Below are 23,978 nucleotides of genomic sequence, written 5' to 3'. Positions count from 1 at the left end.
AATTTTAAAGGACTCGTTCTTCTTTGGGGGCATGCTAAGTGTGCTTGGTCTTCACTTTTCAGATTTTCCTATTTTAAATGTCTTAATTTTTAGGTCTCTTCATCCTATTACTGTTCAGTCTTGCCCGAACCCCGGAATTTAAATCAGAGCTATTTCACTGGCCTCTTTTTGGCGAGACACACTCTGAGGTTTGTTTCATGTTTGCTAAGCTCGTGTCCTTTCTCTCATTCCCACAGCTCCAGGCCCTGCATTCACGTGATAGAAACTAATTTCTGGGTAAACAGAAGTCTAATTTACCAGTCACATAATGGGAAGACAAGTGCTGTATTGCACAGATAGACTTCTGTAAATTTAGAATTGTGAAGGTCATTTTTAAAGCCCATCTTCCTTTCGGGGGCACAGAACCCTCTGCTAGACTGTCATCTGTCTTATCTTCTATGATTAAAGGGTCACCTAGTCTACTTTGTTCATCTGCTCAGTTTAGTATTGAGTTCACCCAGACCCAGGATAGCCCTGCGACGTGACCTCTCGGGATCTGAGCTTGTTCCAACTCCGCAAGCCCAGCCTCTCTACCAAACGACTGCGGTAACTTCCATCCAGGGCTGCTTTCCCCGGGCCCTCCCCACCAGGCAACCACATACTCTCCTTGATTTTAATCTAATCACATCTGTCTCTCGCTCCCTATCATAGCAAGGCTTTTCTCTCAGCCATTTCTCTTGGGGATAAAGACAGACTACTCCCTGTGCCCGCCTCATTCTCTAGTCTCTAGTTTATTCTCTGGGCAGTATTCACCCGGACCTCCTACTTACTTCCCCTGCCACAGGGCCTTTGCTTGAGCTCCCGTCTGGTCAGCACTGCCCACCATGGCTCCTTAATTCTCAGTGGATTCCGTCAGTCCTTCTCCTGTCTGGGGTTGCAAGTTCACCTGTTACCACCTGTCCCCACCTGTCCCACTTGCAGGTTCGCTTCTGTTGGTTGGGTTGTTGGGGCCTATCCTTCCTACCAACCACATTCTTCATGAGGCAGGTGCTGGGTCTGACTTACTTACCTTTGGTTCCCTAGCAATTACTAGGTAAACAATTGAAGAAATAATTATCTGCCCCCAGGGAAGTGAGGAGAAGGCTGGAGTTAGAGCTCATGTGTCTTGACATCCAAGTCAGAGGGTTTCCGTTTTCACCAGGGACCCGAAGTGTCCCCCGGCAGACACTGGTGTTGCGGGTGGTCTGGGCCCCAGACTTCTGGTCCAGTAACGGTAGTCTCTTCCCATCGTACAGTGTGAAAAAGTGGTCGGAGACGATGGATGTAAGATATTAAGCAGCTCGTTTTCTGTCTCATGAATTTTTTTTAACTTCTGACACCTGCTGCTGTTGACTGAGATTTTGTTGTGAACATGTGTTTAGCCCACATTACATAGACATGTTGAGCTAAATTTGTAAGCAGTTGGTGGATAACCCTGCAAAGCAAGCCACGAATGCCAGGTCCTCGGTCCTCCCTTCAAGCTCAGGAGACAACTACATTCTTTTCCATGGTGAGACTCTACCTGCCCCTGTCCCTGCCCCTACCCTTGTCCTGCTCCTGCCCTTCCCCGGCCCCTGCCCCTGTTCTGCCCCTGCCCCTGCCTCTGTCCTTGCCCTGCCCCTTCCACTGTCCCTGCCCTGCCCCTTCCCCTTCCCCTATTCCTGCCCCTGCCCCTGCCCTGCCCCTATTCCTGCCCCTGCCGCTTCCCCTGCCCCTGCCCTGTCTCTGCCCCTACCCCTGCCCCTACTCCTGCCCCTTCCCCTACCCTTGCCCCTGCCCCTACTCCTGCCCCTTCCCCTGCCCCTGCCCTACCCCTACTCCTGCCCCTGCCCCTACCCTGTCTCTGCCCCTACTCCTGCCCCTTCCCCTGCCCCTGCTCCTGCCCCTGCCCCTGCCCCTGCCCCTGGGCACAGCAGTTTCACATAAGGCCCTAGACACGGAGATATGTGGAAGCTACAGCTCCTCTCCCCGGGGTAATAACCTTTCTAAGCAGCACAGCAAATGCAATCTTTATGCCATAAAGTCCTGTGTGAATTACTGTTCTGAACAGTCTGCCTGTGTCAACCCTGGCGATCTCATACCAGATGAGTGAGGTTCCTATTGTATTTTTTCCGTTTTGGGGAACTAGACCCGAGGCACCAAGGACTGCAGCACGTTTTCCACAACTGGACAGTGGGCAGTCCAGACTCAAATTCACACTCGCTGGGTCTAGAGCAGGGGTGGGCAAACTTTTTGACTCGAGGGCCACAATGGGTTCTTAAACTGGACCGGAGGGCCGGAACAAAAGCATGGATGGAGTGTTTGTGTGAACTAATATAAATTCAAAGTAAACATCATTACATAAAAGGGTACGGTCTTTTTTTTTTTTTAGTTTTATTCATTTCAAACGGGCCGGATCCGGCCCTCGGGCCGTAGTTTGCGCTGGTCTAGAGTCTAGCGCTTTCTCTCTTTCTCTCTCTCTCTCTCTCTCTCTCTCCCCATATATATATCTCCATGCTCAGAATTTCACTTTCTGTGTCAGGAGGGGGCAGCCTGAGCCCGTGGGTAGCTATGAGATGGGCTTGGTCTCTGGGTTAAGGAATCCTGAATTTGAAGCCCTGGCTCTTTCTGCGCCCTCTATCCTTCTGCTTTGGTGTAATCACAACCATGTTAGCAGTTTAAGAGCTGGAGGGCCTAGTTCTAGAAAGTTCTCTCCCAGGCACCTTTCCTTCCTCCCCCTCCTATCCCATTGTTCTTTAGTCTTTAGCTGTTGCTTGTTAGCTTCCCAATCATCACCTTATCCAAATTCAACTCTACTGCTGTTTTGAAGTTTAAATGTTTCCTTCAATTCACTCACATTATTTTAAATTAACAAGCTGGTTTTAAGAGAAAACTTTTTATCAGCACCATAATGGGAAAACCTATGCTATACGACATGGATAGACTAATGTAAAAAAATGTCTATAATCAATGAAAATATGTCATATTTACCACAGTTATTAAATTCTAGCATAATATCTACTCTTCGGTGAAAGGTGGAAATGAATGAGTATCAGGTGAGTGTGGAGGACATATTAGCACCAAATTAGGATTTTATTTTCCTTGATGTGACTATTGGATAGGAATACTAAAGAAAAGGAAAACAGTTTTTCTCTGGGTTTTACTGATCTCAGAACATCTACTCGGCACTGAAGATCTCCTCCCGGAGTGTGGGCCACTCCCGCCAGGTTTGCCCCGCCCAGCACGCTTCTCACCATATTGCTTTACCATCTCACTCTGAAAATGGAGCGGATTCCTGTGCGGTCATTCTCTGGGCTTGAGCTCCTCCACGTCTCAGAAATGAGCTTGACAGCCACCGCCACGGCGTGTGTGCACGCTGAGTGTCTGTCACTGTCACCTGCTTCCCACGTGGGATTTCTCAGGCATGACTGCCTTCGGGTCTGAGTGCCAGGCAGGCACTGTGGGGACAGTCGTGGAAGCCGAGGCCCAGAGGAGTGGGGTAGCTTCCCAAGGTCACGCCACTTATGTGACAGAATTGGACTCCAGCCCAGACTTATCCATCCCCTGAGGTCCTGGTGCCCAATACACCTGTGCTCTGAAGTGACGGCCGTGGGTGCATTTTGTGTCGAAACAGAGCCGTGTCATCAGGGGTCATCAGAAAGTTGTTCCCCAGCAGCTGGGCAAGTTCTCTGTTCCCAGTTTCATAGGTGAACAGAAACAGAAGCCACTTTCCGAGCGGGGTGTGTGCATGCAGCATGCCGTGTGCTCCAGTGAGAAGTACTGTGAAATGAAAAATGAGATGAATGTTTCAGATTGTACAGTTCCCTAATTATGCTTTAATTATTCATATAAAACAAGTAAAATGACCCCTGACAGAGACATAAATGATTTAGGTAAAATCAAATATTAATAAGATGCTGCGTGTCCCTGGGTGTATTGTAACAGATGCACTCAAAATGCTTTGCCTTCGTCCTTCAGATGTAAAATATTATAGGATTTATAGCAGACTGATAATGATCAATGGTATTGAAGACACTGCTGAGCTAATTCCTATACATTTTGGCTTTGAAACTAAAGGTGTAAGACTAGTTTAACTTATTTTCTAAAAATCATATTGTATTTTAGAGATCACCAAGTGACACTCCCCCCATTTTGTTTTGTTTTGCTTTTCTTAGTGGTTGAAAAAAATCAAAAGGATGATAATATTTCATGACACATGAAAATATATCCAAATTTCAGTGTGGATTAGTAAAGTTTTATTCAACATAGCCTGACCCATTCACTTACATAGTATGTTTGGCTACATCTCTGCTACAAAGATGAGGTTGAGTCGTTGCAACCGGGACCAGAGAGCCAGAAAGCCTTACATATTTCCTATCTCACCCTCCACAGGAACAGTTTTCCAGCTCTTGTTCTAAAACTCGAATAGCGTGCCCTAAAGGGGGAGCAGTCCCTTGGCGTGTTTAATCAGCATACGAAACACTTGCTTTTACCTCATTTTATTCTTTAATTTGCAGTCCCACTAATTGAACATTCATTGTATATTTTTCAGAAGTTCGAGAAATACTGCCTTTTGAAATGCCATGAAAAGGGGTTTATATGAGCAGGGTTCCTTCACTTGCACTTACTGCTTCCTCTGTATAGAGAAGTGCTGAACATAATGGCATTGTTTCGGCAATAGGTTCCTAGTCTAGCGTCTGTCTTTCATGAAGACCTAATTTTCATGCAGGGTTGGTCTCCAACAGTGGAACTGGGACTCCTTGAGGAAGAGGGGACCGTGAGGCTACAAGAGGGTCTCCTGGGCTTTGATCATAAACCATTCGCTACTGGTTGGCATCTTACACTTAGCAGCCAGAAACTGTTTGGATGAATGAATGAATTCACCTTAGAAATCAAGAAAGGGGGGGATGTATCACTTATAAAATAAAACCTGTTTTTTATGCATTTGGATATCACATTCCTTGTGGAAAACATAATTTTTTGTTAGTGTAAGTCCAAGTTCTTTGGTCTTGAATTCTCTTTCCCATGTTTCAAGGAAGAGATTTTGGGGTTTGAGTTGATGGAGGCTCCCTGTGGACATGGACATTCATTCATATGTGTTCTTCTGCATGGGCGAAGGGAATTTTCTTATACTTGGAATGAATGGAAACGGTAAAGTAAACCTAATCTGCAATGATTTCAGTGACTGAATGAGTAGAGTTTGCGCTATACTTTTCTGAGCACATTTTTCAAATGCAATGAATGCTTTACCCAACCCCGCTACCTTTTCACTGTTGTTGCCTTAATAATTGGAAGAACCTGCACATTTTATTTTCTGATATCTTGCCTTTTTCTGATTAAAGTAATGTGCCTCTCACCTTCAGCTTATCAGATATATTTCCCATCTCATTCCAGATCTTGAATCTTGGGGTAGACCCAGGAATCTCACTGTCCAGATAATTTTGATCATCAGTCAGTTTTAGGAGACGCTGATTCAGAGTGACTTACTCTGTCATTGTCTCAAATTTCCCATCTGTTAAATGGATAAGACATTTTGAGACCGTCCCTGGGAATTTCCATGATTTAGAGTCCACTGGTGCTTGAGAGCAGTCTGTAGCTACAGTGTGCTAATTTATTCAGATGGCTTGTTTTTTTTATTTGTTTTTTAACAGGAAGACGAGGAAAGGTGATCATAAACGTAATTTGAAGCAACAGAAGAAACCTATTGAGTTTGCTTTGGACACTCACTTTGTTTCTCTCCCCTTTCATTTCCTACAGTTGCCATCCTTCTGAAAGACGACTATTTCGTCAGCGGCGCTGGCCTGCCCGGCAGATTCAAAGCGGAGAAGGTGGAGTTTCACTGGGGCCACAGCAATGGCTCTGCGGGCTCGGAGCACAGCATCAATGGCAGGCGCTTCCCTGTGGAGGTGAGAGAACTGGAAACTCCAGCTGGCAAAGGGCAGCTGTGCTTGGCGTCTTTCCATTAGTGAGATGCTGTGTCTTTACTCCTAGTCATTTTGCAAATCAAACGTGTACTGTCTCTCCCTTTGTCTGTGGAAATCCTTCATGTAAGCGTGGCAGGTGACTCTCCATCCTCACGTTCCCCACCCTGTTTAACCAGATGCACATAGACGTCACGGACATCTGGATTGAGTAGATTCAGGTCTGAGCGGTGATTTGCAAGCATTTGTTTCATTTGACACAGTCTCTTTTCCCTGTCCATTTCAGAAACCCTGCGTTTTAAAAACATATATGTTTTTATTGATTTTTTAGAGGGAAAGGAAGGGAGAGGGAGAGACAGAAACGTCAGTGATGAGAGAGAATTATCTATTGGCTGCCTCCCGCACACCCTCTATTGGGTATGGTGCCTGCAACCCAGGCATGTGCCCTGACTGGGAATCGAACCAGAGACCTCTTGGTCCCTGGGTCAATGCCCAACCTCTGAGCTGAGACCCTGCTTTCTGAAGGTGAAATTTTGTAGGAAACTCAGATGACTCCATGTTTGCCCTTTGGAATATAGGAAAGTTGGTTGCTCTGTGAAGAACAGACTCGGAAACTTCTCTCAGTAGGGAAGCGGTTTGAAGGCTCGCTTGCTCCTATCAGCTGTTAAAACAAGGCGGTGGCTGTTGGTGGCATGGCTGCGGTTAACTCTGCTGGGATCGACGGTGGCGTTTTGCCTCCCCGTGTCAGTTTTCTGAAAGATCCATGCTGCTAGGCAGGAAAAACGTCTGGATGCAGGGGGTCATGTCTGTCTTTTTGGTGACGTTGGGAGGGGAAAGAGCAAGACTCCAAACCTTATTCATGTTGGAGGACAGAACACCTGCCCGTCGCTAACCTTATCTTTGCTTTTAATAATGGTCAGGACGATAGTCTTGTGTTGGGACAAACGTGTTTGTGGGTCGTTTGATTCCCCGTGTGGTAAGCTTTACGGGTTTGTGGAAGAGCTGAAAGGCTGTGCATCCGAGCCTACGGCGGGACGCAAACATGGGATAGCTCTTTGTTTTCTTAAGAGAAGTTTTGTAACTTCTCTTAAGTCATGACCTACTTTGATAATCTGATGAATGCTTGAGACCCTTCCCTCCATAGAGAAAATACATATGTGTACACACAGGTTTGCATATAATTTGTAGGATTTCATCACTCACCTTAGTTCCTCAAGCCCTTTAAATATCCTTAACCTGAGGTGAAAATCCCTATAAGATGAGAAAACCAGTATTATTTCTTTATAGATACCTGTGTGTGTGTGTGTGTGTGTGTGTGTGTGTATTTGTTTCTTATCCATGATTCCTGGAGAAACCAGATATAGCTACTTCTGTGAATGCTTCATATTTTTTCTAGTTTAGCTGAGAAATTCTCACTATCAAAAATTTTCTGTACTAGGATGCATCTCTCTGTGGGTCTTCCTGTCCTACTCACACTAATTATCATTCTCATGAGTAGGATTTCTACTTCATGGGCTTTCCTCCCCCCTGTAAATGGAATGAATCATTTCTTAGAAGTCTTAGCTTTACTTCTGCGTGGAAATCTTGATTCCTAGAAACAAGATTGCACCATGTTTTTCAGTTTGGTTTTCTCCCCCCATGGGTAGTTTGAGTGGAAGGGATAGTTTGTACCCAACCAGGTTTGCTCCAAAGCCTCTTTATCTTAGAATCGGGTTGCGATTTGTTCGGTTAATCTTGTTCCAGACAAGAGACTGGACCCCCTGTATCAAACTTATTTTGGTGCCTGCTGTGAAAAGGAAGAACTCTGGAGCCGGCAACTACAACTTCTGCCTTTTCCCTAATCGCATCCCCTCATGCCGAGACGAGCCTGTCTCCTCCTCGAATTTGCTTCTGGAAAAATGCATAGACTAGATGCATATTCTTTTGGAAACATTACTTTAAATTAATATTTTGGTTTTCTTTTGCGCAAAGAGTGCCATGAAGCTCAAAACTAATTAGCAATGGAAGCTGCAACGCCCAGACTTACTGTTTGACCAACTTGTTTCAATTTATGTCTTTCAAGTAACATCAGATGCTAAGGCTGCCAGTATTAATTGGGTTTCTCATCCAGTCCCATCTAGTTCATAGTTTGCTTTTTAAAATATGATAAACATGTTAAATTACTTAGTGGATATACTTAGAGGAACTTGAATTTCAGAGATCAAAGGTAATGGGATCAAATTTAACTTTAAAATATGCACAGAAAAATTGCTTACTTTTGCCCAAAACATGTCTGTAATATTTTATGTTATACTAGAGCCTGGTGCACGGATTCTTGCACATTGAAAGTAAATTAATTAGAAGGTGGCTGGCAGGGCGGGGTGGGACTGGGTGAGATGGGTTGGACAAGCCCTGGAGCCAACCTCCCGAAGTCCCTCCCCAGCCGGTCCCACCTGGGGCAGCGCCGGGGCTCGAAGGGCTTCTGTGGAGTGAGTGGGGTCCCTCCAGCAGGTGGGGTCACTTGGCCTGGCCTGTGGGATCCCTCTCACAATCCAGGACTGCTGGCTTCTAACTGCTCACCTGCCTGCCAGCCTGATTGCCCCCTAACTGCTCCCCTGCTGTCCTGATTGCCCCCAATTGCCCTCCCCTGCTGGCCTGGTTGCCCTCAACTGCCCTCCCCTGCCAGCCTAGTCACCCCCAGCTGCCCTCCCCTGCTGGCCTGATCTCGCCCCCAACTGTCCTCCCCTGCAGGCCTGATCTCGCCCCCAACTGCCCTCCCCTGCCAGCCTGGTCGCCCCCAATTGCCCTCTCCTGCTGGCCTGTTCGCCCCCAACTGCCCTCCCCTGCTGGCCTGATTGCCCACAGCTGCCCTCCCCTGCCGGCCATCTTGTGCTGGCCACCTTGTGGTGGCCACCTTGGGATGATGTCGTTGTGGCCATCTTGTGACAACATTGCATGCCGCCTCCTCGGCTTTTATTATATAGGATAGATTGCTTTTTTTGAGCTCTTTATTAATATCAACTTTCCCTGAGATGTTCTCATTATTTGAACATCTCAGACTTGATTTGTTTCTCTCCTTATAACTACATTTTGAATGGAATTAAAATAAAACTGTGAAAAATTGTAATGTATCAAGTAGTAATTTATCAGCGTTAGGGACATTATTTATTTGTCTTGTATGTGGTGTCAGAGAAGAGCCATTGTTGAGGGTTGTACTGGGATTGATAGAAGACAGCATTGTTCCTAACTGGGTTGTCACTGTTGTGGGCAGTGGTAAGGTACTCACATTTACTGGGTCATGGCCAGGGATGCTGCTAAAAATTTCAGTTCATAGGACAGCCCCCACAACAAAGAATTATCCTGCCCCAGTGTCGCAGTTGTGCGTGGAGCATAGGAAGCAGTGCGTTCAGTGGAATCGGACCTTCCTTTATGTGGGTGGCATTGTTTCAAGTACAATTGAATCATGAGGACTCACAGCTTGAGAAGTGTTCCACCCTCCCGTGATTTTGCGAGAGGAAATGCACTTGTCTTATGGGGACATGCACCGCTGGGCCAGGTTCCTCTCCATTCCTCCCAGATAAAGTCAGGATATGGTTTTCAGCAGCTGCCTTGGCTTTGCTCTGCAGGTGGAATTTGAAGCATCTGCCCCACAAGAATCTGGATCTGCTCCCTTGAGGGTAAATTGCAACAAACCCAGTTTTGTAGGTTTTGCTGCTTCCCAGGAATTCTTTGAGGTCATCCACAACTTTGTACACATCCAGAAATTAGACCTCTCCACATTTTCCTGGCTGAAATCCTAGACTTGGTCTTGTAGTTCCTACACTTAAAAATGTCCAGTCTAATAGAAAAATAATGTCCTTGTAAAAATAAAATCGAAGCCCTTCAATAGCCAACATTCTTTACAGCTCAATTAATGCTAGAAAAGAAATTAGGAATTCAATTACCAGCCATACCTAGGAGACTAGACCCCCTTTGGATTCTCAGATGTCCCCACCTCCTATTATTCAGCTTTATTCCTTGCCCTGCAGCAATTTCCCCCTAAATGCCTTTTGTTCTGTAGGTGCTGGGTTACAAAGGTAAACCAGAAGGACTGAGTCCCCACCCTTAAGGTAGTTACAGTCTAGTCATGACACAGAAACTGAACCAGCAGTCATGTAAGTAGCTGTGTAATATCAGTAGTGATCTCGGAATGAGGGGCATTTGTCACAAGCTGGAAGACCTCTGTGGAGGCAGATGTTTATTAAGATAAAAGATTTTTACTGAACGACATTGACTAAGATAGAAGAGATGAATCGGAGCCTGCCTGTAGAACAGGGATAAGCAAAGGCAAGTTAATGCTTGGCAAATTTAAGGAATAAAAATCAGTGGCGGTTTTGGTGGGCAGGATAATGGTACCCCCAAAAACCGTCCACCCCATAATCCCAGGAACTGTGGATGTATTGGTTTACATGATAAAAGAGCCGTTGAAGATGTCTTTCCGGATCCTGAAGTCAGAAGGCTCAGGATAAGCCGGTGGTTAAAACAGTGAGGTCAGAGGGTCCTGTTCTAGTTCTTGCTGGGCTTACTTGCTTTGTGTTATCTGTCTAATCACAGTTATCTAGTGTGGCTTCTAGGCTGTCCTAAGTCTTCTCCCTATCCCATACTCTTTCCCTGTCCTGTGGTTGGTAACTTAACTAAATGCTCATGTGACACTAATAGGGATTGAATCATGTGGTGTTTCCACTAATAGCTCAAGTTGGAGTTAATGCAAAGAGAAATCTCCAGATAAAACCTCTGAGAGCGCCATTAAAGTGCAGGTTCATTGCATGCTTGTTGTCTGAGGTAATTAAAATCTTGTTTATTACAATAAGAGATCACAGGAGTTGTTGATTTAGACTTATTGGTGCTTTATGAGTTGAAGTCTTCAATAAGCTTAAATGATCCAAATTGATTGTGTGTGCCCTTTCCAGTGAAACTCACAGCTGGTTCATTTCAGCTCTGTTTAGAGCATCCTCGTAAGTGAATAGAGGCAATGACTTTTTTCCCAATACATACCAAGTACACATTACCATCTGGTACAGGTCTGCAGTCCCTTAGCTGAGAGCCTTGAGGCCAGATGTTTTAGACTTCAGAATCTCTTTTCTAGAAAGGTTTTATGTGCATATGCCCTGTATATTACAGAGCACACATAGTAGGGTCTGGGACTATACCCCTTGAATACATTAATATTTCTGCAACATGCAGGTGAACGTTTACACTAAGTAGGAAATATCAGTATTCAAAATAGCTTCATATCTCTTCACATCAGGTTTTACCCCCGAATTACTTTTTGCACCAAAATCATAAATAACAACAGTAACAAAACACCTTTGGTATTAGAAGCTTTTGAGATTTCCTAATTGCTGATAAAGGGTTTGTGGACCTGTGTTTTAAAAACTGGTTCCATAGCATGGCACCACCGATTTATGTCCCAAAGAGCCTGGGTTAGTTGCAACCACGACACAAGCACGTTAGATTATTTGTCTACCCCAGTAGGTGAGGCGTGTCCAGGTTTGTTCAGAGGCAAGAAGTCGCTAGTCTGAGGCTGGCCTTTCCTGTGATTTCCATTGTAGCATCCGTTGGGGGCTGCGGTTGTCTTCAGTATCCGCAGCCTTGGTATGCTTCCTTGACCTGCTCCTGTATTCTTCCCTTTTCCCCAGCTCCTACCTTCCTGCCCAGATCACACTAATGATTTGCCTTTTATTTTGTGAAATGGATCTTGGTTCTGCTTCTGTTACATTTTGGTTAGAGGACAATCTTGCACTGGATTTCCAGGTTGTGTCTCAGTGACGTACGTCTGCCTTCCTTCTCCCAGGCGAGCTCACGAACTTGTGACACACACGAGGGTGTCCCACAGCGTCCCCCTGTCTACACCGATGCAAGCATGGCAGGCAGATGTGCCAGAGACTGAGCTCCCACACTGGCCCTTGTTTCTGTAGCCTGAGCTTCTAGAGCAGGGACTAGATGTTCAGTTTGTCCAGCACTTTTTATGTATCTCTTCTGTTTTGCGGGAAATGAATTTAGACTTGTTAAGTGCCTTCTTGGAGATTTATTTTATACATATTATAAAAAAGCTTTGAAGAGTCCTCCATGGAAGGATTCAGTTTATCTTTGTCTAACTCAGTGTTTCCAACCATATTGGCCACGCCCCGTCTCCTATTTTCATGTAAGTTAGTGATACCAGTCCTTTGGAAATGAGGCTTATAACTTTCTTCTCTCCTCCTTTAGTCCATATTCCTTCTAAGACATGGAGTCCTGTTCAAGTAAATGTTTTCAGGGGTCACCGATGATGATTTGGGTTTTAATTATCTTGAAAAGTATAGCACCTGCTTGTCTTGTTCACAGGCAAGTTGTCCAGTGTCTGTGGATTTGATAGAGTGTTGCTTTGTCCGTAGGGTGAACTGTCATGAAAGGGTGACTGAGCACTTTCTATTAAAAACAGATTTTGCAATGTCACACATTTTCTTTGGCCCTGCCTTGCCCTTTACTTAAAGTCCTGGGATTTATGTCACATGTTCTTTGAAACATTGCTTTGTTCATGCAGAGCCCTTGGTCCATGGCGCTCACGGCAGAGTCTGGTCCTGCCCCTCCCGGAAGGGTGGGAGGTTGGCCCCTGGTTATGTGGTGTGTTATTCTGTGGGGCAGCCGATCATGTTTACCTCTGTAGTGATTTCCATCAAGTGGCAAGGGAATTGGTTGAAATTTGCTTAATGACTTTATTGAAATAAAGATTCCATTTTACAGCAGAATGTTTCATCCTTTACTCGTGAAATATTTAATTTCCGTCCATCCGGCTGATGTTTTATGTGTCTGTCCTATGGCAATTAAGGACACGTGAGGAGGCCCCGTCATTGGGTGTGCGAGGTTGGAGAAGTTCGTGCCTGACTGTGCAAAGCTGAAGAACTGGTCTGTGAGTTCAAAGCAGCCCTGGCCCCTGGTGGGGTGCGTCTCTGTGAGGTCTGAGGGTCCTCTCCACACACCACCATCCTTAGGTGTGAACTTGGCTCAAGCTGTTCGTTGGTGTGTCACTGACACGTGTGTGCGGATAACTGATCCGTACTGAGAATGGCAGACAAGCAGATGACATTCCCTAAGATGAAAACCGGTTAAATTAGAGATATTCTCATTAGAGAAACAGGGCCCTCAGACAACCAAAAGGAAGGCTAAGAGTACAGGGATGGTGTTGGAGCAGTGCTGGTGGTGTGACTGTACGGGTAATACTGTAGACACCATGTGATGAGCATTACCTGTGTCAGGAACGCTCCAGATGTTACCGCATTAATTTTCTCACCAGCCTGATGAGAGAGGTGTTCTGGGAAGGTGATTAGTTTGGCTGCTAAGTCCCCCAGGACCTAGGCTCCAGTGTCTCCAAAACCTGAACCAGGTTACTTTCTATTTGATAGGTGATTTCGTTGTTTTTCTTGTCCTGGGTTTAAGTTGCTTTTCGAATCACCGATGCAGCGGAAATGATTTTGTTGGAAGCCTAACTGCTGCCTGTTGTATAGCGGGAAAGAAAAAAACATTAAAGAGCTGCAGTTGTTCAGAGATGGTTGAACCAGCAGTAAAACTCAGAGCGGCGAGGGCAGGGGACAGAGATGCTCTGGCTCTTGGCCTGGAGATACCTGTGGAAAACGCGGCACACGTGTCTGGACTGAGCACTGCGGCCTGTGGTTAAGGACACAGACAACTCTGTCTGATAGCAAATCTACTGTGAGCCATACATGGCCATTTTAAATTTTGGGGAGCCACATTAAAAGACGTGAAAAGAAACAAGTCATTCTATTTGACTTGAATAATTTATTTTATACAATTTATAGTGTATAACAATTATTATATACTAAATTCAAATTTAATTAATTTTAATGACCTATTTTTGCCCTAATACACTAAAATGTTAGTATTTCAACATGTAATCAATATAAAAAGTTATTACCAAGACATTTCTTTTTTACAAAATATATTTTTATTGATTTCAGAGAGAAGAGGGGAGAGGAAGAGAGAGAGAAATATCAATGATGAGAGAGAACCATTGATCGCCTGCCTCCTTGCACACCCCCTACTGGGGATCGAGCCTCAAGCCAGGCAGGTGCCCTGACTGGGAATCAAAGCCTGACTCCTGGTTCACAGGTCTATGCTCAGCCACTGAGCCACGCCACCAGGCTGGAGGCATTTCTTGTTCTTCGGTTGTACTGTCTTTGAGTCAGATATGGACCTTACAGCGGATCTCAGCTCGAGCCATGCAGCCCGTGGTGACTGTACCGACATATGCAGACGGTGTTTCCAGGGCACACTAATGGGGTTTAGAGAGTAAACTCGCCTAACGTCTAACAAATTCTTTAGGGGGAATTTTTTTGCCCAGTTTGTGGTAATTACCACACTTTTTCGCTACCAACAAAGAAACACATAGAATAATTCAGTTTTGTATTTGGATCTGACTTGCTTATTGAAAAGCCTTCATTGGATTGGGTACAGATTTTGTTCTTTATAAATAACTTTAAGTTCTTTCTATCTCTCAGTCTATCTATCTATCTATCTATCTATCTACCTACCTATCTATCATCTATTGAACATTTGTTCCAGGGCTTTGAACACTGTTCTTCTTCGAATCCATTTCCAAGCTGCGGGACTCACACAAAGCTGGCTGGGGAGGCCTTTGTGCACAGAACTAGAGACCTCAGGTGGCCAGAGCAGGTGTATTGTAAGATGGTCAGGGGATTTATGGGCATATGGCTCGGGACTGCCCCTCCTTCCACTTTTTTTTGTCCTGTCAAAATTCGAGCAGGAAGGTTTCAAACCATCTTAAATCTAAAGCCTTTCGCAAGTACTTTTGTATCATCGTCACTCAGAAAGGGCAATCAGAAAGATTTATAAGGAATGGAAAGAAGTCAAGATTGAATGAAAGTCCATTTCCTGGCTCCCCTTTCAATCCCCGGCTTAGAATGTCACAGTGCCCCCCACTTACGGGGATGTGGGAGGAATTCCTAAAGCAGACCTCTGGATGCGTGGCTGGCACTGTCCGGACCACAGCTATTGCTCCGGGTCCCTTTACCGTGATATACAGAGACCAGCTGGGCAAAGTCACCAAAACCCTATTTTATTTGAAAATATAAATTTCATCTCGTGGATGTTTGAGGATGTCTTAGAAAAAAGGGCTTTAAAACTCTGGTTAATACATGAAAGATATTTGGGTTAATAGTGAAATAACTTCTAAATACCAGCTCTTGCTACATGGGTAGAGATTCAGTTCTGAATCTCTCCATTAACACCTTCACTGCATTGCTTTATAAAGTCCAGTATTTCAGGGAATTTTCCCAATTTATGCCTCAGTGTTCACTCCAAGGTTTGGGGTGAAAGAAAATTCACCCCCAGATCTTCTGATATTTCTGCCTTTGAATTTGCTTCTCTCTCCCTCTTTCTCTTTTTCACCACTTTATTTATTTAAATTTATTTATTGTCAGGGTAAGTGTGGGTGGAGATATCATAACCATACATAGGCAGCACCCTTAGAAAACTATGCTCCCGGGATAATTTTCTGGATTCTTATTAGTTGATCAAAATGCTCTGCATAAAAAGTGACCTGTGGTCACATATGTTTAGGAAATGCTGTGTAATATGTCTTCCTCTTACAGCTTGATATTGGGCTAATAGTAAAATTTTAAAGGAATATCTCAGTAGAGCAGCGATGTAATTGCCATTTAACCAGGAATCTCCCAAATTCAGCTGGCCACGGAAATCTTATTTGCATATCCTGAGAAGCTAGTGATGAGGTGAATACATAGTGATTTCCAATCGCATGTTGAATAAATGCATGAATACACTATAATACCGCCCCAGTAGTTCAGTGGAGAGCCCTCTTCAATGCTGGTGCTCTGTAGGATATTTAAATTACTTCCTTACACCTCTCCAGTTTCTGAGTTATCAACAGTGTTTGCTCATTCAGCGGATTAACAGAGCCTTGATGCAAACTGCCCCAGTCTCAAGGGACTTTTATTTCAGCAGGTGCTAAGGCCCTGAGGCAGAAGCCTGCCTGGCCTGTTAGAGCAAAGGAAGGGCAGAGTGATGGGAATGGAGTGCCTTGTGGACCATGGGAAGCTCTGTGCTTTCACTCCAGGAGAGATAGGAAGCCCTTGGAGTGTTCTCAGTGGAAGAGTGATGTAATTTGGCATATATAGCCCTAATATGCAAATAGACTGAACAACCAGTTGCTATGACAAGCGCTGACCACCAGGGGGTGCATGCGCGGAACATGGTGGGTGTTGGCCACGGTGGGATGGTAGAGCATGTGAGTGGGGGTGCCAGACCAAGGCAGGGCACCAGTCGCTGTCATCATGGCGAGCCTCTGGTGGTTACAGAAAATTCTTTGCTCCCCCGCGCCGTGGTCCCGCTGGGCACTCATACCCGATGACAGCGCCCGCCCCAGTCGCTCCGTGCTGTCAGTGGGTGGAGTGGGGCTGCTGGCAGACAGGGGATCAGGGCATGGCAGGAGGGGTCAGGTGAGGGCGCAGAGGATGGGCCAAGACCCGCCCCTGTACCCACCGCAGCCTCCTTTTAAGTTGCACAAATTCGTGCACTGGGCCCCTAGTATATATATATAATGTATTATGTATATTATTTTTTTCCTCACCCAAGGAGATGTGTGGTTTTTAAATTATTATTATTGATTTTAGAGAGAGAGGAAGGCAGAGGGGGAGAGAGAGAGAGAGAGAGAGAGAGAGAGAGAGAGAGAGAGAGAGAAATATTGATGGGCTGCATCATGCACACACCCTGACCAGGGATCAAACCCACAACCTGGGTATGTGCCCTGACCGGTAATGGGACCCATGACCCTTGGATGCACGGGGTGCCCTCCAACCAAGTGTGCCATACCAGCCACTTGGTGTGTTTCTATATTTTAGAAGGATCCCTTTGGCTGCACTTGAGCCATAGGAAGGCCTGTGGGCACTGAAGTCAGAAAATGATGGCAGTATTCCAAGAGACGATGGTGGCTGGGACCAGACGTAGTGCAGTGGGAAGAGGTTGAATTCTGATTGTTTTAGGGAAGAACATGCTAATCGAGGTAGAAATGATAGTGATGTTATCTCAGGTGACAAATCTTGTATTTCTTCATTTTAACAAATCAGGGAGAGGAAGTCTTAGATAACTAACCTATCCGTAATATTTTACGGTAATATTTCATTCAGTTTTAAAATTTTCTTTTAAATTTTTGATTATGTAATGTTCAAAATTTATTGTGTAATATGTATTCCATATCAATTTTCCTTACATAATGATACTCGCTAAAGGAGAATGTAACATAGCAAGATGATTAAACACAATGATAGTAAACCTCCCTGAAGGCTTATTTGAGTAAATAGACGTAGAGTGCTTTGAGCATCTTCAAGTTCATCAGTGTCGCTTATTAATATTATGTCCACATCCTCTCGTTACATTAGACAGCAGATCCTGGATCCATCCCGCCTCTGTTTCTTTTATTGTCCACTATTTCCATCCTGGTTCGAGCCATCAGCATCATGTAGATTCCTAAACCGTTTCTGTTGACCCCACAATTTACTTCTTACTCAGGAACCAAAGTTTGAAGTACGTGCATTGCATTGCACTTTCCCTTTGCTTAAAATCTTCCTGTGATTTCCGATCACATGTTGATTAACTGCAAAGATCCTCGCTGTACAAGGCCCCCTTGGTCTTGCTCCTAAATCACCCCACACCCATGCTCCCCCCCCTCTCATTTTCACTGGCTGTTTCCTCAATCCAGAATGTTCTCCCCTGCTTATTCCTCCTTGTGGCTCGTTCCTTTCCAAATCCTACCCTTTGAACATTGCACGCTCTCTCCCTTTCCAGCTTTCACATTCCTTCCTGTTACCCAGTTTCATTTTCTTCAGAGCACCCATCACTTTTTGAAATTACTTATTGATTTGTTTACTTGTTTATTAACTCGCCTCCTCCTCCCACGCACATACGCGGCATGTAATCTTCTGGAGGAGAGAGGCGTCCGTCTGTCTTGTTCACGGCTGAATCTCAGCTGCTGATGGATGCGGTCCCATAAAGGGGAAGCAGTGGTACGTGTTAGGGAACCAACATGCTCGTATTCTATCTTCATCTTGTTGCCTCAGTGGTGTAGAAGGCAAGGAGCTCTAATCCCTGAGATGGAAAACCTGTCATTCGTTCATAAAAGAGTCGCTTAACGAAGCAAGTCCTCCCCCAAAACTACCTCTTGTATTAAGAATGTGAAAGACCCAAACAAATTAGTTCCTCCCAAATAAACACATTCATCCTGGGGCTGAGGGTTAGCCGTGCAGCTAGCAAAGTGATCTTTTCAAGGTGTCTGCTTCCAGCTTGTAGCTGGTATTAACTACCATTACATCTGCATATCAAGACAGATTATTCCAATTAGTTGATGAGGCCCACGTTTTTTGAGAGCCGTTAATATGTACATGAGCAATTACTGTAGTGGAGTTAAAAGGCTCGCCTTTGGGGATTTTACGTTGAGATGATCAGTTTATTCATAAGCCCTGCGAATTGTTTGCCGCATTTCTCTGCAGGTCCATTCACTAGAAGGTTCTGCAGTGCCCATCCATATAGAGTAAGGAAGTTCCCAGGCCTGTGCCCCACCCTCACCTTAGCCCAGACATCGCCTTGATCTGTGCTCATTGAAAACTAGGCATTGTGATCAGCGTTTCAGAGTTTCAGAATGAAAAAGAAAAACAAGCTCATTGACTTTATGGCACCTAAGAGGCCAACAGAGTGAATCTTAGCCAGAATTTATGTCAAAATTAAGTGAGCATTTTTTAATTTTTTTTACTTTCCAAAACCAAATTCAAGTAATTTTGACTCGTTCCTTCTTATTGGTAAGTGGAACCCAAAACAAAACAAACAAACAAAAAAGCTCTCACTGGATAGTCTGCTTTCCACATTCAGGTAAAATGCTGTCAGTCCTTAATGTGAACACCCTGCCTCTCCTCTGTGCTCCGTCTCCCTGTTCTCTCCATCAGTTCATAGAACCCATGATGGAAGCAGGAGCTGGATGGAGTCAGGAAACGGATTTATAGACTCTGGGGGTGTTGCCCCCCTTTTTTAGTAGGTCAATATCTTTGAATGCTTCGTTTAGGGCAACCAAATTGATCTCAAAAATGCCGGAAATTCCACCAGTTGAGTTCAGGTATTGCTGCCTCATCAAATGCTAACAGAAGGGAAAGAGCAAAATGAAAGAGTTCCATCTTTATTGAGCACGTTAATGAAACTCCTCGGATCCTGCTCCAATGGGAGCTTGCGAAGAGCAAGCATCACTCGAGTAAGATACACAGGAGTGCACTCTGGGAGGACACAGGTGGGATGGCTGAGGCGCTTCCCAGGGATGGAGGGCCGGACACCACTTGAAGGAGGGTGTGGACCAGGGAGAGGAGGTGTTAGAGCCAGAAGGCACCCTGGTGTGTACCTGATCGGGAGAGCATGTGATCGGAGTGAACAGTGGTGTGCACAGAGTGGTAGTGGGTCTGGATAGTTTTGAAGGGATGCTTGTGGAAGAAGCATCAACTCAGTCTTTGGGGACCCAGCATGGAACTAGGACCTATGAAAGCAGGCTCTATAAGGAAACTGGTTACAACTCAGGCACAGCTCCCGGGCCAGCAGCAGGTGCTTATCAGGGGCTTGTCCCTGTCAGGTAATTCAGGGGAGATTTTTCAGAATCTCATTTTTTTTAGTCCCCCTGGGGACCTCCTGAATCAGATGTCCCGAAATAAACAATATTCCCCCATAATTCTTCTATCAAGAACAACTCCTGGGGCAACAATAATAGTTATGTTTTCAAAAAGTACTTACTATGTGAACTTAGAGCACTCAACACATTGTGCCATTCAGTCATCACTTATAAATACATCTCTTTATGAAACCAGCAGTTAATAACCAGTGTCTCTATTTGTCAGATAAAGCTGAGGTGAGTAGGAAAGTCAATCTGATGGAAATCTCAGCAGAGCCTAATGTTCGTTGTTTTGGTAGAAATCATTGAAGAGCCTGAGTGTGAGCTCTGCTGGCGCTTTGTACTGATCGCAATGAGCCCTGTTAGCATTTTCATCAATTTTCTTCCCACGCGTGGCTGGGGGTAAGGGAAAGATGAAAATATACTCAGTATCAAAGTGAATATGATCGTACCTGCTGTATCACTACGCAGATTATGAATATTTTCCATACTAGAAATATTCTTCACTTCCAAAATGAAATCTAATTTTCTTACTTGCGTCTTGCTTCATTCTACCAATTTTTTACAATTAATACATTTTACTATAAGATTAGGGAAGAGCCCTGGCCGGGTGGCTCAGGTGGTTGGAGCATCATCCCGTACACCAAAAGTTTGCACGTACAACTGATGGATGTTTCACATCAATGTTTCTCTCTCTCTAAAAACATGTAAAAATGTATTTGAAAAAAAGACTAGGGAAGAAATAATAGAACAATGAGCCTGACTTAATGTCACTTCTGAGATCTTATTTTTCTAAGCAGAAAAAAGTACGAAGTTAGCATATGAAAGCATAAAAAATAATTTTCTTCAAAATGCAAATGGTTTCATAATCTGTTGATTATCAAAGTAATATATGTTTATTATGTATTTGTGAATTACCTAATAGTTATTACATAATGAGATTATGAATTATGCAATAATTCAAACAATATATGAGCTAAGAAGAAAGTGTTTTTTCTGCAAAGTATGTTATTACTGCAAACAAGTAGCACTCTATAGAAATATAGTTTTCTATATTTCTGCTGCATATAGTTTTATAGGCTCATTTTCACATCCTAGAGCCTTGGCAAACTGCGGCTCGCGAGCCACATGTGGCTCTTTGGCCCCTTGAGTGTGTCTCTTCCTAAGCCTTAGGAGTACCCTAATTAAGTTAATAACAATGTACCTACCTATATAGTTTAAGTTTAAAAAATTTGGCTCTCAAAAGAAATTTCAATCATTGTACTGTTGATATTTGGCTCTGTTGACTAATGAGTTTGCCGACAACTGTCCTAGAGGATAGAATCTTCCATTGTCAATAAGCAGTTATCTGCACTCTGAGCCAGATTACAGGGGTTCAAATTTCATTATTAACTATGAGATTTGGTGCATCTATTTAACCTGTTCCTTTATCTATAGACTTATATTTAATATCCACCTGATGAGAGCTTTTATATCTATAATAATAAAAGTATAATATGCTAATTAGACCTGACATCCTTCCGAACGGACGGAACCAGCAGGCTACGGTCCCAGGTCCTGGGTGCCTGCCAGTGGCCGGAGGGAAGCCCGGGTCCCGGGTGCCAGAGAGAAACTGTACTGGCAGCCAGGGGAAGGAAAGTCTACTCTTGCAGGAATTTTGTGCATCGGGCCTCCAGTATATATATATGTGTGTGTGTGTGTGTGTGTGTGTATATATATATATTGAGTGGCCAGATTATTATGACCACCTGATGTTCATAGGCAAATTAGCTATAATTTCACGCTGAAGTTGCTAGAGGGCTAGACCATTATAAACGTCTGAATAGCACAACATAGTTAAGTACTGTTGCTGATCAAGTTCATCCTATCATGTTGATGGCGTATCCCAATGGAGATGGCTTCTTCCAACAAGACAATGTGCCATGCCACGGTGCTCGTATTGTGCAGGAGTGGTTTAAAGAACATGAGGGAGACTTTACCTTGCTTAGGTGGCCCCCACAATCACCAGATCTCAATCCAATAGATCATTTGTGGGACAAAGTTAAAAGAGCCATCAGGCAGCTGGTTCCACAACCATCAAATCTCACAGAACTGGACAGTGCTATTCATCAGGTATAGTGTCAGATTCCTTGCATCACCTTTCAACATTTCATGGAGTCAATGCCAAGAAGAATCGCCGTAGTATTGAAGGCAAAAGGTGGCCCAACGAAGTACTGATGGGTGGTCATAATAATCTGGCCACTCAATGTATACTATGTGTGTGTGTGTGTGTGTGTGTGTGTGTATTAAATTGATTTCAGAAAGAAGAGGAGAGGGAGAGAGATAGAAAAAATAATGATGAGAGAGAATCATTGATTGGCTGTTTCCTGCACGCCCCACGCCAGGAATCGAGCCTGCAACCCTGGCATGTGCCCTGACCAGAATCAAACTGTGGCCTCCTCATTCCTAGGTCGACACTCAACCACTGGCTGGGCGAGAGTTTTTAGATGAGTTAAAAGTTTAATATTTATAAAATGCCTAGTTCAGCATCACTTAGTAGGTGATCAATACATTTTTGCTTCTCTTCATGATGCGGATATGACAGTTTATTTTAGCAATGCCTTGTTGATGGACATTTTGGCTCCTTCCATTTTCTCTGGTTTCCCGTTATAAATGTCACAGCTATGTGCAGTATGTATTTGGGATAAACTCAGATTCTTTAGGGACCAGCCATATGACATGAAGGTGAAAGGTAGGAATTATTTCAATTGCTATTTGGTTTGTTGACATTTGGGAAAATATGCCAACATTAGTCAGGAATTCTGGCTTTTTCAAAAGAACCTGGAAATCTGTGTTTGAAAAAGCCAAAGTCTCTGTATTTATGTGTATACTACACACTTTATGTAAAACACACGGTGTTGGCCTTCACAAGTGACTGGTGGACTAGAATTGGTGATCAGTTAGCCAGTATGTTCCATCTCAAAGCCAGTTATTTGGGTTACAGCTCCCTATGTTTGTTTTTACTTCATGAATTAAGAATGTTCCGGATGCCATATGGAGTTAATTGGTTTTGTATTCTATGTAATATAATTTGGTGGCTTTGTATATAAATTCTGCAGCTGTCTGCAATAATAATTACTTTTCCCCACCAGGTAGCAAAGTTACTAATCTGAGGTTAATAAACCTCCTGAAATTGCATGTGAAATTTTGTATATTTAGGAGTCTTTTTATTTTTTGCATGTAATGCTTCATTCAGACTCCCGTATTGTGTTCTGACACTCCTTGTCCCACCCACTCCCCAAATAGGAAAGAATCTAGAGAGAAAGAGACTTTTTTTCCTATAGTAGTAATTTGTCTTTTACTTTCTAATGTACAAAAAAATATAAAATTTACATAAAGTTTTATTCAGACCCTCGTTACTAGTCTCAGGAATTTTCTAGAGTTCTGAAAGCTCACAGTGCAGGCTGATGGAAGTGGCTGTCCTCCCAGCCTCAGTGGTCAGGGACAAAGCTGGTCTCCCATTAGCTTCAATGACCTCAGGGTCAAGCGCAGCTGCTAGAACAGTGGTTCTCAACCTTCCTAATGCCACGACCCTTTAATACAGTTTCTCATGTTGTGGTGACCCCCAACCATAAAATTATTTTCGTTGCTACTTCATAACTGTAATTTTGCTACTGTTATGAATCCTAATGTAAATATCTGATATGCAGGATGTATTTTCATTGTTACAAATTGAACATAATTAAAGCATAGTGATTAATCACAAAAACAATTATATATGTGTTTTCCGATGGTCTTAGGCGACCTTTGTGAAAGGGTCGTTTGACCCCCAAAGGGTCGCGATCCACAGGTTGAGAACCGCTGTGCTAGAACCTTGTAGGTGACATATTTTAATTTTTGGTACAGTAAAAGAATGAATCTGCTGCTCTTAGTTAATTTAGAAATATAAGGATTCTTTTAGCTTAGGTTTACAAGAGCTAGCTCACAAAATGTCTATCTTTTCGTGAAATCTGGTTCTAATTGCCAGTCCTTGGCATACCAGAAGCAGTATTGATGGGCATTTTGTTTTGACATGCTGACTGGCAGGCACAATGCTTGTCACCTTCTCTTGGCTTAGGAGAGGGTAGAAAGTTCAGCAGGTTTTACCCAACAGGCTTTGTTCAATTTAAGTAGATTATGGTGTGAACGATGGAGTTGGAGAGCAGAGCTGGCAGGGAGCTGGGGTTTGAATAGGACCCTCAATTTGTTTGACATGTCTAATGTTCTTACGAATGGGATGGAACCCTGGTTTTTGGTGATTGGTAGAAAGATTGGCTCCAGGATTGATTGGAGTCTTGGGTGGATTAGTCAATTGATTTGCTAAGAGCTAGAATGATATGCCCTTTGAGTCT

At 44.0% G+C, this 23,978-nt stretch overlaps 1 protein-coding gene across 1 annotated transcript in view; it reads left to right on the top strand.

Annotated features, from left to right (window-relative positions):
* The window catches only part of PTPRG (protein tyrosine phosphatase, receptor type G), a 654,131-nt gene that overhangs the window by 395,219 nt on the left and 234,934 nt on the right, over positions 1-23,978 (top strand). The window contains 1 exon segment of the mRNA XM_023754062.1: positions 5,755-5,903. Coding sequence (XP_023609830.1) covers positions 5,755-5,903 — 149 coding nt within the window.

This window comes from Myotis lucifugus, unplaced genomic scaffold (genome assembly GCF_000147115.1).
Source record: "Myotis lucifugus unplaced genomic scaffold, Myoluc2.0 scaffold_55, whole genome shotgun sequence".
Taxonomy (NCBI): domain Eukaryota; kingdom Metazoa; phylum Chordata; class Mammalia; order Chiroptera; family Vespertilionidae; genus Myotis; species Myotis lucifugus.
The sequence above is the reverse complement of the archived record's forward strand: the minus strand, read 5'-3'. Positions and strand labels throughout refer to the sequence as shown.